At 40.9% G+C, this 17162-nt stretch overlaps 1 protein-coding gene across 1 annotated transcript in view; it reads left to right on the top strand.

Moving 5' to 3' along the window:
• Positions 1–10282: 10282 nt before the first annotated feature.
• The window catches only part of LOC311091014 (uncharacterized protein), a 114451-nt gene continuing 107571 nt past the window's right edge, over positions 10283–17162 (top strand). The window contains exon 1 of the mRNA XM_084126724.1: positions 10283–14657. Within this exon, the coding sequence (XP_083982850.1) occupies positions 14586–14657 (72 nt within the window). The 5' untranslated portion in view covers positions 10283–14585. The remainder of the gene's footprint in view (positions 14658–17162) is intronic.

Raw genomic sequence — 17162 nt, 5'->3', positions numbered from 1 at the left:
TGTCTGCTTGCATATAGAGGAGTGAGATCCATCTTTGTTAACAACATTGGGTTTGTGCTTACCAAAAACATCATGTGGATGCCATAGATAATCTACAAAATTTTACTCTGGTGGTCTGCGGCATCAGTTTTCATTGTAGGGACAAAACATTTTGGGATAACAATCCTTTTAAGGGAGGATTTGTTATGTATTTGTCCTTGCAACTGTAGGTCAAATGTTGTTCTGATTCTCAACACCTACTCCATTTCCTTTCACAGTTATTGCAGTGTGGTTTGTGCTACAACAAAAAAATGTTCCAGCCGTTAGGGAAGTTTGACAGTAGAAAGGACAACCGAGTCCATATTTTCCATACGTGTAAATTGACCTAGGACCTTTAGAGAGGGCCTGTGTGTTGTTGAATTGCAACATAGTGCAAGTCAGACTTAAGAATGCAGCAGCTCCACAAAGGACCGTGAAGTTAATGTCTAGGGGTCAGAACAGGGTATTTCTGCATTCAAAGCTCAAGGCATGGGGTCTCTGTGGAGGCTGTTCACGATGGAGGGGTGAAGAGAGGGCTCTGTCACAGACCAGTGAAAGACTGTGAGAACCACTTGTCAGAAGAGTAACAACATCCTCCTTTTGTCTCTGTCTTGCCTCTTCTTCTTCTTCTTCTTGTGTCTTCCTGATTCAATATTGATTGGTTGGGATTCGGCTGGCCACGATATGGAATTTCAGAGGTCAAGCATTCAAGGCTGGCACTAGCATTCTGTCTATTCGTAATTTCGCTCCTCAGCTGTTATTTACATTGTTGCAGTGTTTGAAGGCCAGAGAGTGAGGAGGCAGGCGCACAATTCAACCTCTGCATTGTTCTCGGCTGTGGCTGGAGAAAAGGCCATGCCAATGCTGTTTCCTTTGCGCTCTCTGCTAAAAAGAGAATTGATTCATGCATGGGGTGTATAAACTAAGGGGGGAGGGAGTTATGTTCCAACTTTCAGACTTGCCAGTAGTTATTGACTTATTTTGGTTCAGTACATAGATTTTCCATTGGACAATGTATTTAATGTAGTCTAGGCTGCATTCTTCTGGCATGATCATTTTATTTAGCAAAATATCTCACCATTCACTTTTCCAGGTCGCACTCAGCCATCATTATATGTTTTGCTGCTTGACAGCAGTTGCAAGTAAATTTCATGTTTGCAGGACTGTGATATGAAGAGTGTACAAAGTAATATATCTTTAGCAACAGTGTAAAGGAAATGGCATACAACAGTCACAGTACCGGTATAAACATAGATATCTATTGGTTCAACATGCGTCACATGACTAAACATGGGTCATTGCTTTCAAATACCTCCATTTTCACAGTCCACACTACAACGTGAAAACCGCGTTTTCAAATGTATCCACTTTGGAAAGCGTTTTCCAAAAGCTAAGTTTTCCCGGACAAAAACGCTGTCTCAGTGTGGACGGAAGGCCAAAACGGAGAGAAAAAGATGCGTTTTCAAATGAAAACGTATTAGTGTGGACAAGGCCTTAGAATACAGAAGTTTGTTGCACTGATAACTGATAAATTGACATTTATAGATAATTGACATTTACTGTATATACCAGTGTTACTTAACTATAATTTTTTATACTATTATAGTATTTATTAATATTTTGAATGAGCGTTTATTTTTATAATTTCAGATTTCATGTCCAATTTAATTTATGGTTTAGTAATTTTGTAATGCTTTTTGTCATTTGTATTTTTTTTAAATAAAAAATTCTATTTAGCTTTAATTTATTTTTGTTTCAGTTTTGACGCATCCATGTATTAGTTTTAGTACTTCTACCTAAATTGTTTATTTTAGGTTAGTTGAGTCAACATTTCTATTTTTCAAGTTTTTCATCTAACATATACTGTATATTTTTATTTATTTCAGCTATATTGCAGAAATTACCAAAAACGTAATGTGTGTGTTTGTATAGTCTACATGAAGTGAAATATATTTAAAGTTTTACAATTATTTTTGTTTAGCATTTGTGTTTCTCCTGTTCTTATAAGAACAGCCCTCCAATGGAAAACAAATTTCTTCTCCTTGCGTTCTGACATGTTGACTGCAGCAGGTCCCATGTTGCTTGGATGTCTTGACAAAAGTGTTTGCAGGCAGATGCGTGAGTGTGAGCCTATAGAAACCAATGACGGAGTGTTTCACCCCAAGCTTGTCAGAATGTGTATGTGCACACGTGTGTGTGCAAGTGTGTTTTCCTCCGCATCTGTGCCCCCCCCCCCCTTCTGTGTGTAGAGCTCCTCTATACTCTGCTGCTGTAGGGTAATCTTTTACACTAGGCAGAAGAAGGCAGTGGAGGGTGGAAATGAGCTTTTCAGTCTCACTCCCTCCCGTATTCCCCCCTCAGCCTCGCTTTTGTACCCAGTGCCCTCCTTGCCTTCCACCTCTATTCTTTCAGCTCTCTCACCTACATTGTTTTGCTCTCTTTCTCCCTCGGTGTACGTTCAGGGCACTATCTGTGACTGAAATCAGACCGCGTGCCGTCACCTTCCACATGACGATGTTTGAAGCAAATTGCAGCTTGATCATTTGCTTTTCTGTCATTTGTCTTTACTTAAGTAAAAAAAAAAGAAGTTTTTCTTTCTCCTTTCTTTTTCGGGTCTCCTTTCTCCAGTGACCTAGGCTTGCCCTCTAGGGGCTGAGGCAAATCACTGCAGTGGCACCGGTGCCCTCGTCGAAAGTGTGCTGAGGCGTAGGCTCCGTGAGCGAGGGCACAATGGGCTGCCTCTTACTCCCTCCTCAGCAGCCTCATTCAGCTCCCCACATATTAGAATAGTTCACAGGGTGCCCCTGCTTTCCAGGTGATAATGAAAGGCGTTCCAAAGAATGCTTTCAACGCGACGGTTCCTCTTCAGTGCCCCTCACAAAGTAGCGCACATTCGGGGTATGAATATACCTCAGTGTGAGTAGTGCCTCTTGTTGAAATTCAATTTTCTTGGTATATTTCTTTAAGTGGACCAAAGGTCTATCAGGAAAACTATCAATGCTTTTACGTCTCTCTGTTCCGCAAGTGTCACTGTTTTTGTGCTTTTAAAATGGGGGACTATTCAATTATTCAAACAGGATCTAATGAGAGAAAAACAGATTATGAATTGATGACAGATATGATAGGGAAAGTCATACAGCACTTAGTTACTTTTTTTTTAGTCTTGGTTTAGGTTCCCTAGTTGTTTGGCTTCAATCTAGAAATTGACTTCACAGTCTATATCTCATATGTAGACACTTATATACTTATATATCTAGTATATAAACTAGAGATATTTTTTGCACTCAGTTTGGCAGAGGCTTTCCAGCACTCACAACTTGTGATAATGCATTAACATAACATAACATATAACATAACATAACATAACATAACATAACATAACATAACATAACATAACATAACATAACATAACGCATTTGGCAGACACCAATATATATTTTAATTTAATTTAATTTAATTTTAATTTTGTTTATTATTATTTTAATTTTTAAATTTTTTATTATTTTTTTTTACATTTTTTTAAAATATTTTTTTATTTAATTGATTTGTGAAAAACAAAATTCATTTTGGGATGATATATCCCTTTAATTGACAAACTGTTGATGGCAACATGCATTTTTATTTATTTTATTTTAATGTATATATATATTTGAAATTTTATGTTATTTTTTATGAATGTTTTTTATCTCTTATCTCTTGTAATTATCCAAGTAAATAAAATGATAGATTATGAGCAATTTACAGCAAATTAAGAGCAATGCTATAATAAAAATAAATAAAAAAATACAATAAAATAGTATGGCACTAACAACACCAAGGTCAGGGGTTCGGTTCAAAATTTTGGAATCAAAATTTGTGAAGATGAATGAAATTTCCCTGGCATTGGAATCAGTGACTAAAATTTGTTATTGTCACGCAACCCTATTATAAAATATTCATATGTAGTTCAACAGTTTTAAATGTCTTGCTTTTATTTTAAGTTATGTTGGATTTCTAAAATGTCTCTACTTTCAGCAAGTAATTCTTGACTGCTGAAAACCATTGTTTTACTTATGACACTGTGGCCTGCCTTTTATACTCCGAGCAGCTTCATTTCTCTTTCTGTCTCCTGTCACCAGGCCCTCTTCCATCTTTTCATTTGCTTTCATCAGTCGCTCTCTTGCTCTGTCCATCTCTCTCTCAGTCCATCCCTCTTGCACTCCGTCTCCGGTCTGAGAACGGTGACAGGGCTGGCATAGACAGAGTGTGGACGTCCAGCTTTAAAAGTGACCGCCCTGTCCTGCAGCTGCACAGCTGGGGAGCTGCAAATCTATCATGGCCAACTGCAGCCTGCTAGCCAAACAGACCTTCTGCTAGGAGAGTGAAAGAGAGAGAGACACAGAAGGACACAAAGAGAGAGAGGCTTTGGTGAAGGAAGCCCAGTTTTGAGGAGTATGCAAAAGCAAGTGGGATGGTGGTGGGAGAGGGAGAGGGGACGTGGCTGCCTCGCGCCGGGGACAGAGGGGGGGCATTAATCATTATTGGCGCACACCTCCGTCCGTGCCGCACCCTGACGGCCCTTCCACCCCTGACATAAATCATAATTCCTCCACAATAGATCCCCTCTCCTGCATGCTGCGGAAAAGTCTGGTACTCTTATTGATTTTTCCTTTTCTCCCTCTGCCTTCCCTATCAGCACCTGCACCCCCTCCCCCTTGTCCACCGTCACCTCTGCCAAGTCATTAGGAAACATAACTGATATGATATTCATAGAATACTAAATAAACTTTACGAGGACGCGTCGTTGTACGTTCCAGCGTTTTTTTTTTTGATGAATGAAAAGCAAGTGTGGAAAAAAAACAAAACTAATGATATAAAAATTACAAAGCATGCTCTGTGCTATTACACCTCTATTGATTTGTTTTTGAGGTGCACCTAGGCTTATAAAAGTTGCTGGAGGAGATTACAGAGAGAGAGAGAGAGAGAGAGAGAGAGAGAGAGATAGAGAAAGAAAGAATATGGAGTTGAATACGCTTTGTTCGCAGACCTTGGGTCAGAATGACTGTAAATGTCTGTTTTTGTGTGTTTTTGAGTGATGCTAGAATAGCCTGTAGTGATTTGACTCAGAAAATGGCTGATTGATTTGCGAACCTTGACCTAAAAGTGACCCATGTAGTGCAGTACATTATTGTGAAGATTTTACAAGTATTACTATATCTCAAATATTGTATGTTTATAATGTTTTTGTATTTTTTACTCTTTATTTATATTTATGTATTTGCATTAATAAATGTTTTTACTACATATTTTACTAATTATAGTGTAATACATAATTTATATACACTATCATTCAAAATTAAACTTTACACATTAAATTGATCAAAAGTAACAGTAACTACATTTTCAATTACAACATTTTTTTTTTTAAATAAAAACCGTTCCTTTTGAACTTTTTACTCGTCAAAGAATCCTGAACAAAAGGTCACCCCCCCCCCCCCCCCCCCCCCCCAATAGTTAGATAAGATTTTTTTTAGCTACAAATCAGCATATTAGAATGATTTCTGAAGGATCATGTGACACTGAAGACAGCTGAAATGCTGAAAATGCAGCTTTGCCATCACAGGAATAAAATGACATTTTAGAAATATATTAAAATAGAAAACAGTTATTTTGAATTGTAATATTTTACAATATAATTTTTTACTGTATTTATGATCAAATAAATGTATCCATAGAGAGCATAATAGGCTTCTTTCAAAAATATTTAAAATCTTACCAACCCCATGCTTTTGAACTATGTTGTATAAAGTAGAAACTTTACAGGAAACAATGCAGGCATATAATGAGTTCAGATTCGAACCCGCGTCTATTATATGTGCATTGTAGCACATTTCAGAGCATGGCCACAACTTCTAATAATTAGGCCGCGTGTCCACCAAAGCGTTTTTTCACGCGGCTGGCGTGTTTTTTCAATTGTTTTCAATGGGAGCGCCGCGTTTTTAAAACGCTGAAGTGCCGAGGGCTCTGTGTTTTTTACAGGTCGCCGAGAGTTGAAGATTGTTCAGCTTTGGGTAAAACACTGCGCTCATCACTGTCACTTTTTACCCAACCATCCAATCACAGTGGAGGAGGGGCGGGACTAATACCACACCGACCAACCGCCACATTCTGCTTGTACAACGTCAACAGATGACAACAACAAGCATAATAACGGAACAAAATCATTTAAAACAAGAGCCAGAGAAAATACATTACATTGTATCGACATTTTAATATAGAATCAACACGGAAACAAAATATGTGTGAAATGAGATACTAGTAACACTTTTGCGGATATTCCGTATCATAATGAGCAACGTGTCTCAACTGAAAAAAACCGCAACGCTGCCAAAACGCTCTCAAGCGCTCACAGCTAGGCGTTTTCAGCAGAGCGCCTAGCGTTTTCAGCTGGCTAAAAACACTTTGTTGGACACACGGCCTTAGACTTTTATAATGTCTAGAAAAGCTGTGTTAGCATTCCCATTTATGGTAGTTGTCTAGCTAGTTCAGGCCCCCCATTAGTAAGTACACGATTTGAAATCTGCCATCTTTGCTCATGACTGCTCACTTCTGGACATTTTTGTATCCAAAAAAAATCTTCCATTGGTAAAATATGTATTAAAATACAATGAAATTCTTGTGATGTGAATGTTGGTTACAAAAATATTGAAAAATGGACCACAGAATGATGTAGTTACTTACGGCATCTACCAACAGGTGCTAACTGCTAACCAGCCAAACCTTTACCCATTGATTCTGCTCTCCCCCGTAGGTTTGAACTTTGGCGCAGCCAGCATTTTTATGTTTTGAATCAAAAGAAAATTTTCCAAATAACCATTTTGCAGACATGATGTGACACCCGTGGATAAATCTGCAGATTTTTCGGCATTTCTTAATCGGGTCCTTCTGCATCCCTCAATCCCTGCTTTCCGTGGCATTTTCCTTTTTTCGGACCTAGGTCGGCTTTGCCTTTATTTCTCTGCAGTTTGGATACATGTGGATGTTGTATGCACTTGACATGGGAGCAATTCAGGGCGGTGCAGGCTGAGGCCTGGCCGGGATTAAAGCTTGGGTGGAGGGATATTAATGTGAAGCGGAGGGGACAAGGGCGCTCCTGTCCAATTACTCTGTACCTAGTCACCGCCATCCGGCCGCAAAACAACAGAGGAGGAAAGGATTAATTGCCTTGGACTCTGCCCCCACTACAGGCCCAATTATGGAAACATATTGGCTCCCAGCGTTGCCACAGACACTGCTGTGCTGGGATATTGTGTGAAATTTCTAACCGTTTCCAGAGGTCAGGACGAGTGGACTGAAGCAGAGGCTGAGAAAAGAGTAGTTGTGTGTATGTGTGTGTGAGCGCTGCTGTGTTATCTCGGTTAGCACGTTGTTGATGTGGCCTGTTATGGGTGTAGAGGATGAGACTTCGTGGTTGGAAGCAAAACAAACAAACAAAATCAGAACTGTTTTTCTGTGCTTTTGTCTTTTTTAAGGATTTATATACATTGTTTTTCCTTCTCTATGATTTAAGTAAGTATACTATAGTAAGTATATACTAGAGTAAGTAAGAGTTTTGAACCTTTTGGGTGATGAAGACATTGTTTTTAGTGCTCATGTTGCTCATACTTACAGTAGGTTAGGGATTTGAACAAATCATCAACCCTAAATATTAAATTTCAGCACTGAATTTGCTCTGTACTATTTTTGCCTTGTTGCAGGCATGGGTAAAATTTAAAATGGAAGTGTTGGCTCTCTTCAATTTCATTTTCAATATTTGAATAGTTGAATTTGAGTTGGAATGACAGGGGAAGAAGAATTTACTGAATTGCAGTTTAAACAAATTTATTACAGGTAATGCTTTCTGGGAAATTAAGTGTTCTTCCTATCGGTCCTTAAAAGTGAATGAATATTGTTCGGTTCGGTTTGTCTATTTCTATCGTTCTTTATCGTTCTTTTTAATGTTCTCTCAAAAACCTATTTATTTGGGTTTTTTTTTTATTGCAACATGATTTGACAATCGTTTTTAATTGGTTTGTTCATTTGTTATTAATTATCCATTCATTTATTCATCAGTTTATTGATTCATTCAGTGATTTCACTCCACAACAGCATCTCAAACAATATATTTTTTACTCTAAATCCAAAGCACTTGCTTCCTTAGATTTCCTTTTATCTCACTGATGGGAAAAGATGAGATTTCTTATTTCTACCTCAAATCGAAGTAGATGAAACCATTATTGTATTTTCTAATCATGGAATGCTATACTTTGTCTCTGAATGTGTCGACACCATTGCCCCACAAATGGAGACTGCATTAAGCGCAGTTTACCTGGCATGTTGACTGATGCGGACTCCATGAATCCTGAATTAAATTGGCTCTTGATGAATCTCAAATGTCCTTTCCTGTTCAGAGTAATACAAATCCAATGAAATCCAGTCACAGCTCAAATAAAGCCATACATTCCACTCGGAACCACTGGATGGGGAGCTGGGTGAGGGAAAAAAATGACTGCAGCATGAGAAAGCTGTAGCCGAGGTGCGGGAGGCCAGGAGATGAAGAAGAGAAAGCATTGTCCGGGCTGTGCTGCATTAGGCCTGTCCTTTAGCTTGCGGAGGGAAATATTACAGGAATGAGATCCTTGTCGCCTCTACGCCTTCAGCACATCGAGTAGACGGGTCAAGCCAAGAGTAAATCAGCCTGTGCTCCCCAGGCCCAATTTCCCCCGAGAGCTCCATCCTAGACCCACTCAAATCAAGTAGGCTGCCCGACTTTCAAACAGAAAATCAAGGAGACCCCGCAACCGTGGACAGCACGCCTCTCGACAGAGTAAAATGGAATTTAGTGCACTTTTCTGTGTATCTGCCCTACAAAATGCACATTGTTTTCGCCTACTCCTCTCTCTTTCTTTTTTTTTTTAAAGAACCCAGTCCAATTGAGTTGCCTCACATCTTAACGCATGGAAGGGACCGAAAATGTTATCATTGGGGTCTGGGGAATTGATGTTCGTGCCCCTGCAGAGCTATGAGGTGTGTGGATGATGGCTGGTGTTCAGGCACGCTCCCGGCGTTCCGCAGCTGCGGTGACTAAGCACCCTCTCCTCGCACCCTCGCCCTCTTCCGTGCATACCCTAATGTGAATAATGTTTCTCCTCAAACTCCTCTGTTATAAATGGAGTGCCACTCTGCACAATGGCAAAGTCAGGGCTCGTATTGATTAACTCTCGTCATCGACTCCCACTCCCACTTCCATGATTTATGATTGTCTGTTATTTTTGCATTAGCAATCAAATTCATCTTGTCTTTCCTGACTAGGGTCTGGCTGAGCAAACAGTAAACATATTTAGCTTGCACGTTGCTGCTCCCAGCGCTGGCCCATTAAACATACTGCTTTCGAGGGGGAGGGGGGGGGGACGCTCCCGGAGGCCTCTCAAGGGCCCCCAAAGGCCAAAATAGAAAAGTTAGGTGTGTTCTTATTCCTGTAAAGTCCTAATGTTTCATACTTTGTACAAATACCATTATTGTGCTATTGTGTTTCTATTTGAAGTATAATGACGTATACAATTTCCAGAATGATAATGAAAGGGTAAATAATTCTCTTGTTGGTGTTTTGTAATTCTGATGCATTGTTTGCTGTGCATAGTTTAATCCTTTTGAGATTTATGGTTGTTTTCACATGAGCTGTGCTTTTCATTTATGCTTTTCAGAATATTTTTTATTTTTTTGCTCTCATGAGCCATTCTCTCAGATGTCAGTTAGTCCCCATTACTATTTATTTATTTATTTAGAAGACTTCTTATGAACATACAAATAGTACTGGTGGCATATTTGACTTTTAGACAGGAAATTAAACTACATCTATAAACTACAAGCTGCATCAAATTGAGGAAATTTGCACGATATTGGACATCTGCAAAAAAAAATTTGAGTTGAGTTATACAGAATGGACAAAATGAAAAAGAAAAGAGGGGTTGTTTCTCTGTCTGAAGACGAAAAAAGTGACAGTTGAGAAGATGCCTTTGGTCCAGATATCAATGATTTGTCTGTCTATTTATGATTCAGGCATTGAAAATAAAATAGGAGATGACTGCAAGGCTACGATCAGCTATCAGTTTAAACACAGTGTCCACTGCTGTCAATTTGGAAGACTGCCTATTTCCCTCCAAACCAGATCTAGAAAATGTCAAGGTACACAGCGATAAGTAATAGTAACCTCTTTTCTTCTGTGCTTTTTTCCTCCTAGGCACCCAGCTCTTTAGCCCGTGGCTTGAAGTGATAATAACAGCCGTGAGTGAGAGGTGTCCTGGTGAAGGAGGGTCCCTTCTCATAATGGCGAGGGCTGTCTGCTCCTGTGGACCCTCGGCTTCAGCTTCATTGAGATTCCATTAGGAACGTGGTAGTGCGCTCCATCCCAATCACCCCCTCTCCCCCCTCCCCGGTTCGGCTGACACTTGTGCAGGATCGTGACAAATTGGCTCTGTCATAGTGGACAATTTTGAGATGAGAAGTAAATTAAACATGTAATCACGCAAGGAGGTTCTTGGTGAAGTTCGGGGCCCTCCGTGTCATAGCCTTGTGTTGTGAAACTCTCTCTGTTTCTCTTCATTTCTTTCAAACTCTTCATAGGAGTTAGTGTCACTACCAGAGGCAGAAAGAGTAGTGCACTTGAACCCTAGTAATGGCTTTGGATTGCGTTTGAAACACTCCAGAAGTCTCTTTGCTGACATTTGATTTCTTTGTGGAGAGCGGGATAAAGGCACTCTTAACTTACGGCGATTGAACAGGTACAACATCCCACCAAAAAAGAAACTCCATATAAAATGTTATTGCAGCATTGCCCTGTGCTTACAAGTTATCCGTCATTGCAGCACTGAAGCTACTTGTCTGCAGTATAGTTCTTGTGTTTTGTCCTTGTGATCTCATGGCCAGATCCCATAATCAATGCCTGAGCGGTGGCTTTGGTGCTGAGCGTGTTTGCGGTGAGTGGAGGAAGCAGCAGGAAGTGTTCAGGGCTGCTGAAAAATTAAGTCCCGTCGGTGTAATTCAGCAGTACACTGATAGCATCAGGTTTCAGTTGGCTGTATCAGGCAGGTATTACCACCCACCAACTGTAATCACTAATGAAGCCGGCAGCGAGTTTATAACGCGCTAAATGATGCGGTCCACTCCAGATAAACACGTCCTAAATAAACGATTTGGGTGGTAATTGCACTCTGCCAGGGCCCCGTTAATAGAGTCAACTCCGCTGATGAGAGGGTTAACTTCTTTTCCGAAGGAGCCTCTCACTGGCTCATTGCACTCTCATTTCTACCGAGATCTTGGCATTCCCCTGGTTATCAGTGTGCTTAAAAAGAAAACCTAATTAGACCAAAAAAAGCCCTCTTTTTTCTTTTTCTCTAATTAGGTCCTTAACATAATTAGCAGGTAATGTTAATAACCCTCTTTTAAACTCTATTAAAAGGCTGTTTGAGAGTAAGTGGTTGAGGAGGATGTCCTGCGTGGAGGCACGGGTCCCTCGGTGGGTGGAAGCGGGAGACCGGAGAGGCATGATGGGACGTCGGTTCATCAGGGTTGGAGTGCCACTGCATTATAGCTCGGGCCCCGCAGGAGTCCCCTCATCATCAGACTGTATGCCCAGTGCATTAATATCAGCACCCACCCCTCCCTTCCCTCGCTCCGTCCCGTGGGCAACACCAGGTCTTCATCGGGGCGGTCTGCAAAACAATGGCTGATTTAAAGTGGAGCCGGTGTTTGAGCGACATTAACCATGCGGCCGTTGCTGAAGTAAGGCTGGAATTATAATCCACCAGGGGGCATTGTGTCTTCAGTAATGTTCTCGCAAATTACCATCGAGAGGACTGGGACCATTGTCATTAATGTAACTCCAGTGAAATATTTATATGGGTTTTGGGAAGTGCTCTAGGTTCCAGTGAGTGGTCTGTTGGCTTCGCTGAGGAGGAGGAGGATGAGGAAGAAACCGCCGTCGACCAGAAGAGCCCAGTCCTCGTCTTTAATTAAGTATCTGAAACATCAATTTAAATGTAAATATCGGTGGTGCAGCTCCACTCATGCGTAAATTAGAGCGTTGGCCCGGCACATTGCTCTCTCTCTCTCCCAAGTCCCCGCTCACTTACTCTGACATCTGCTCACATCTGCTGGGCCCAGGGCTTTCCCCAACACACACACACACACACACACACACACACACACACGCACACACACAATTAAAAAATAGGACTCATTCTTGTGCAAGCAGATTTGCATCCATCAATCTATTCTAAACAAACTAATGAAGAATCATATACGTTGTTATATATCACATACATTATTAGACTAGCAAAGTTTTTGGAAGTGACAGTCACGTTTGTTTGTCCGTGTGAATCATTCTGCAGTCGTACAGAAAGAAGTCCCTGCTCCTGCTACCCCAAACTCACGATTAGTGAAAGCCGTATGTGGATGACAACTATTTAACATGCTTGATGTTAGCTATTTTGCTTAAACTATTGTAGCCTTATCTCAAATATTGCCCTATCATAAAATGGCTTACATTTATGCATTTTGCAGATGCTTTTATCCAAAGCAACGTAAATTGCATTCAAGGTATTCATTGTATAGTCATTGTATCAGTTCTTGCTTTCCCTGGGAATCGAATCCATGACCTTGCCGTTGCTAGTGTCATGCTCTACTGTTTGAGCTACAGGAAGGCATGATGAGATGTTTTCTTTGCTGTGTTGACATTTTTCCTATTAAAATGGTCATATCCATCACTTTTTTTATATATAAATAGCCAATAGACTTTTGTTTACATCACAGCATGAACATATTTTGCTTCTTGCTATTGCTATTCAGAAATAGGTAATATTGGAGCATTGGTTGGAGAAAATGAGCATGTATGAGTAAAAATAAAAGTATGCTAGCATAAAAATTACCTCAAAGCTACCAGACATGAACTAAAAGCCAATGCGTGTATGAGTTAGCACATCGCTAATCAAACTTTGAAAGAGAGGGGAAGAAAACAAATAAATATTTAATACATTTTTATATTAATTAAAAAAGTTTTAACAAATAAAACATGGCCTTAGAGAGACTTACCTGACTCCCTGTTATGATGATGAAGACACCTGAGTGAGTGCGCTCTCCCCTATAGTCCAGTTCATTACCATTAGTCAAATCATATTATATGTCTTTTTATCTGACTGCTATTTTGTGTCTGGCACATGGACACGGTCCTGTTCCTCAAGACCCTGTTCTCTGACATGCATCATAGCCTATCAGTGTAGTTGCACTGGCATATGGTCCTGTTTCCAGGCTGAATGTTTTGCTAACACATTTTGTGAGATGATGTAATTTTGGCTTTGCAGATCTAATAAAATGCCCCCGTGTACATTGAGAAACTGAAAGTCGCTAAAGGGTTTGTCCGTCTAGCTTTCCTAGCTAGCTTGCCAGAGCCTCTTAGAACCAGTGCCATGACATTTTGGCTCGAGGCGTGAAGGCTGGAACAGTGAGACAGAAACAAATCCCCCCACACAGCGGAATCCCCTGAACCGTGTTGCGAACCTGGTGCGAGGCGGAAAGGCACCTGTGCTTGCTTGCTCTGCTAGGCAGTTGCGGTGGCAGGCCATCTCGCCCTGTCTGTTAGGCCATTAGGACACAGCTCATAAAGGACGGGCAGGGAAGGAAAGTAATGATTTAATGGGGCTACGGGGGACGGGCGCTTCTGCTTACGACCCCCCGAGGACCTCCTTCTCCTGCCCACGTCCTAATAGCAGAACAGCGGCCGAGCGGGCGCAGGGGAGGCTGTTCCACCGCTTAGTTCCCCTAACCTGCGGCTGAGCTGATTAAACAGCTAATATTCAATCGTCTGAAAGGAGCCTGCAGTGGAGAAAAATGGAAACTTTGAGTAAAAGTGGGGAGGGGGTTCATAATGATATCTTTTGTGCTCCTTCTCTCGATCGCTGTAATCTCCGTCATCTCATTAACTGGTGACACTCTCGTAATGACTTAAGAAAATCTTTACAGGGCTCACGGAGGCTTGACATTAAGTCAGTGCAGCACTACACTGTATTGAAAGGGTCTGGGTATGACACTGAGCTGCTAGTCTAGTCTAGAGTTAAGGGTATTAGAGTGACACATACACTCTGAGGAACAATGAAGAGCTGTCTCTCAGAGTGGAAATGTCATATCAGCTACAGCTTTCTCATAATGTTGTGCTAATTCTGTGATTGAGGTTCAACAGCTTCTCCGGCCTTTTCATTATTGTGCTTTGGTGCCACCTGACAGCAAATGAAAAAGGGAGCGGTGCACGCTGGCACGAACTCCTGGCAAAATAGCAGGGCGAAAATGGCCGGTAATGCTCTCCGTGGCCTCGTCATAAGAGGATAAGGTGGTTTGCTAGGCCGGAGGAGAGATAAAACAAACAAAAAGACACACAGTCAATTTGCAACTCTATTCTAATGTAGTAATTTGAGAAAATCCCTCACTTCCAAGTCCTAGCTGGGAAATTGGCCTTGGCGGGCACTGGGCGAGCAGGGGGGAGGAAAGAGAGGTTGTCAATGTGGGCGTGCCAGCCTAACGCTGGTGCCTGTTGGCAGCAGAAGATGCTCAATGAGGACCACCCTGGCATGGTGAGTAATTCCCTTGTGTACTCGGCAGACTGAGCTCTTTGCATCCTGGCATGGCTCCCTGTGCCCATTCTTAGTCAACAGGATTAGGTCTGCTTATTGCTGGCTCTCCAGGATCACCTATACTCTGCATTGTATACGCACAATATTAGCTCACCAGTTTGGCTACGACACGAACGTGGCTGTTCGTTTTCTTTTTGTTTTTTTGTCGTCCCCCCCCCCCCATGTCTATGATGAGGCTGGAATGGTGATGGAGCGAATCCGTCCCTGCCTGAAATGACATTAGGCTTGAGTACATTAGCCATGCCATTTAAAGCATAAACAGAAACAAATAAATACTCCCCTTTAGTTCTGATTAAAAGCCCATTTTAATTATAGGGTTATTATGTGCTGCTAGCCAAGCACATATAAGTTGAGTTTGCCATTTGATTTTCACTACTGTTACACTCTCAGCAGGTGATGAAAGAGGCAGCCAAATATTTTGGAGAGCTGATAATGCAAGGCAAAAAAGCCTATATATCCTTACATTTTGATTGGTATGATGTAATTTATGTTCTTGAAATAAATTAATATTACATATTTTTTTTACAAAATAGTTACAAATATAAACAAATAAAGATGTTATGTTTTAAGTAATCAAAGAGTGCAAAATTAAATTTTCTTTCTATTATAATATATCTTAAAGTCCCCATGAAATCAAAATTGAAGTTTTTGGGGCTTTTAGTATGAATATGTTAGCGTTACTGTTATATATAAGCTAGTGTGTTCCAATACAATGACAAAATTCATTTAGAAGATATAAGCATGCAAAACTTACAGTCTCTCACTTCCGCCAATATGGATCAATGATTTTGTTGACATCACTCTGCACTTCAGCTTCTCATCAGATTTTCTGTCCAATCAAATGCTCTCTAGAATCTAAAGCGTCCCGCCCCCTACATTATAAATAGACGCTGAATCTGCGGCTAAAATCGATCACTTGTTCACACACTTACTATTTTCTACATGATGGATGGCACATAGTGCACTATTTAGGGGATAGGAAACGATTCAGACGGTGCAAATATGCTTTCCTTTGGGGCGAATGAAGTCTGGTTTCACGTTAGTGTCACGCTTCCCACCAGTACACAGTCTGCTCCGGTCCAGAGACATGATAGCACAGAGCGGATCATATGCGGCGCATACCAGAAAACATATCGGACCCATTTGAATTCTACACAGAATGCTATCTTTTAAAGCGATATGGGGGAGGTTAGGAGGAGAAACGGTTGGAGATTAGGAAGAAACTGCGGCTTTACCGAGCACAAGGGCTCTGGCTGAGCTGGGATATAAACTAAACACTATTGGCTGTTTTAAAAAAGGGGAGGAGCTGTTTGATATGTCCCGCCTTGTCTTCCTGTTTCAGTGGAAATTACGTCAACGCATTGAATAATGCTCCGCGTTTCAAGGCACTTCAGTGGGCCTTTAAAATGTAATTTATTCCTGTGATGGCAAACCAAGTTTTTAGCAGCCATTACTCCAGCCTTCAGTGTCACATGATCCTTCAGGAATTATTCCAATACGCTAATTCCTTAAGCATCTTCAATTTTGAAAACAGTTATATTGCTATAATAATATTAATTTATGTGTGCTGGAAGTGAATTTGTTTGAAATGAATATTATAACAGGTAAATCATACTCACGGAGAATAGCGGTGGCACAGGACTGACTTTTGTTTTGGTGGGCACTCCACACAGAGCTACACCTCCACCACACACCAGGGCCACTCAGTGCATTTAGGTTACATTGTGTTGAGTGCCGTTTGTGTCGCGTTTAAAATGTTAACGTTACAGAATGTCATTTGCGAAATCGGGGCGTTTGCTCCAGAAAATTAATTCGGCTTACCCCTGGATCTGGGCTCCTGTCTCCAGGCCAGTATTATGCTACCCTTTTCACAAAGAGTAATATTTAATGAATAAGACTATTAATAACGGCAGGGTCTCGGGGGGATGTGTCTTGGTAACGGATAGGCGCAGACAAGATTACGTATGGGAGAGGGCATTGTTAAGGTTTGGATTCTTTCATGCATCCTCAGAGGGAGGATGTGCTGTTTTTTTTTTTTTTTTGTTGAGTGAGCGGCACAATGCAGTCCTGCAGCTCCATGTTTTTATGTTCTCTCATAACAAATATATTTTTTGCTCCAATATTGTTGCTCTCAGTGTTTTTTAAATCACTGCGTTATGGCAGGTGCTCTGCAAAATGTAATACCATCTCTCATCTTAGCGCGCAGTCGTTTGTCTTATAGGTTTGTGTGTTTGAAAGAGAGAGAGACTACGGGAGAGGGAAAGGGATAATAGAGAGAGAGGAGGAAAAAGAGAGCAAGAGAAAGATTATGAGAGTGTATGTATTGTACACCCTAGTCTTTTATTATGTCTATGAGCACATGTCTGCCAGCATGCATTTCCATGTGTTTGTTCATCTGTGTCTGGATGACGATAATAATGATCACGTGACTCAACTTAATGTCCC

This window comes from Abramis brama, assembly GCF_963993115.1.
Source record: "Abramis brama genome assembly, chromosome: 10".
In the NCBI taxonomy this organism is placed as follows: Eukaryota; Metazoa; Chordata; class Actinopteri; order Cypriniformes; family Leuciscidae; genus Abramis; species Abramis brama.
The sequence above is the reverse complement of the archived record's forward strand: the minus strand, read 5'-3'. Positions and strand labels throughout refer to the sequence as shown.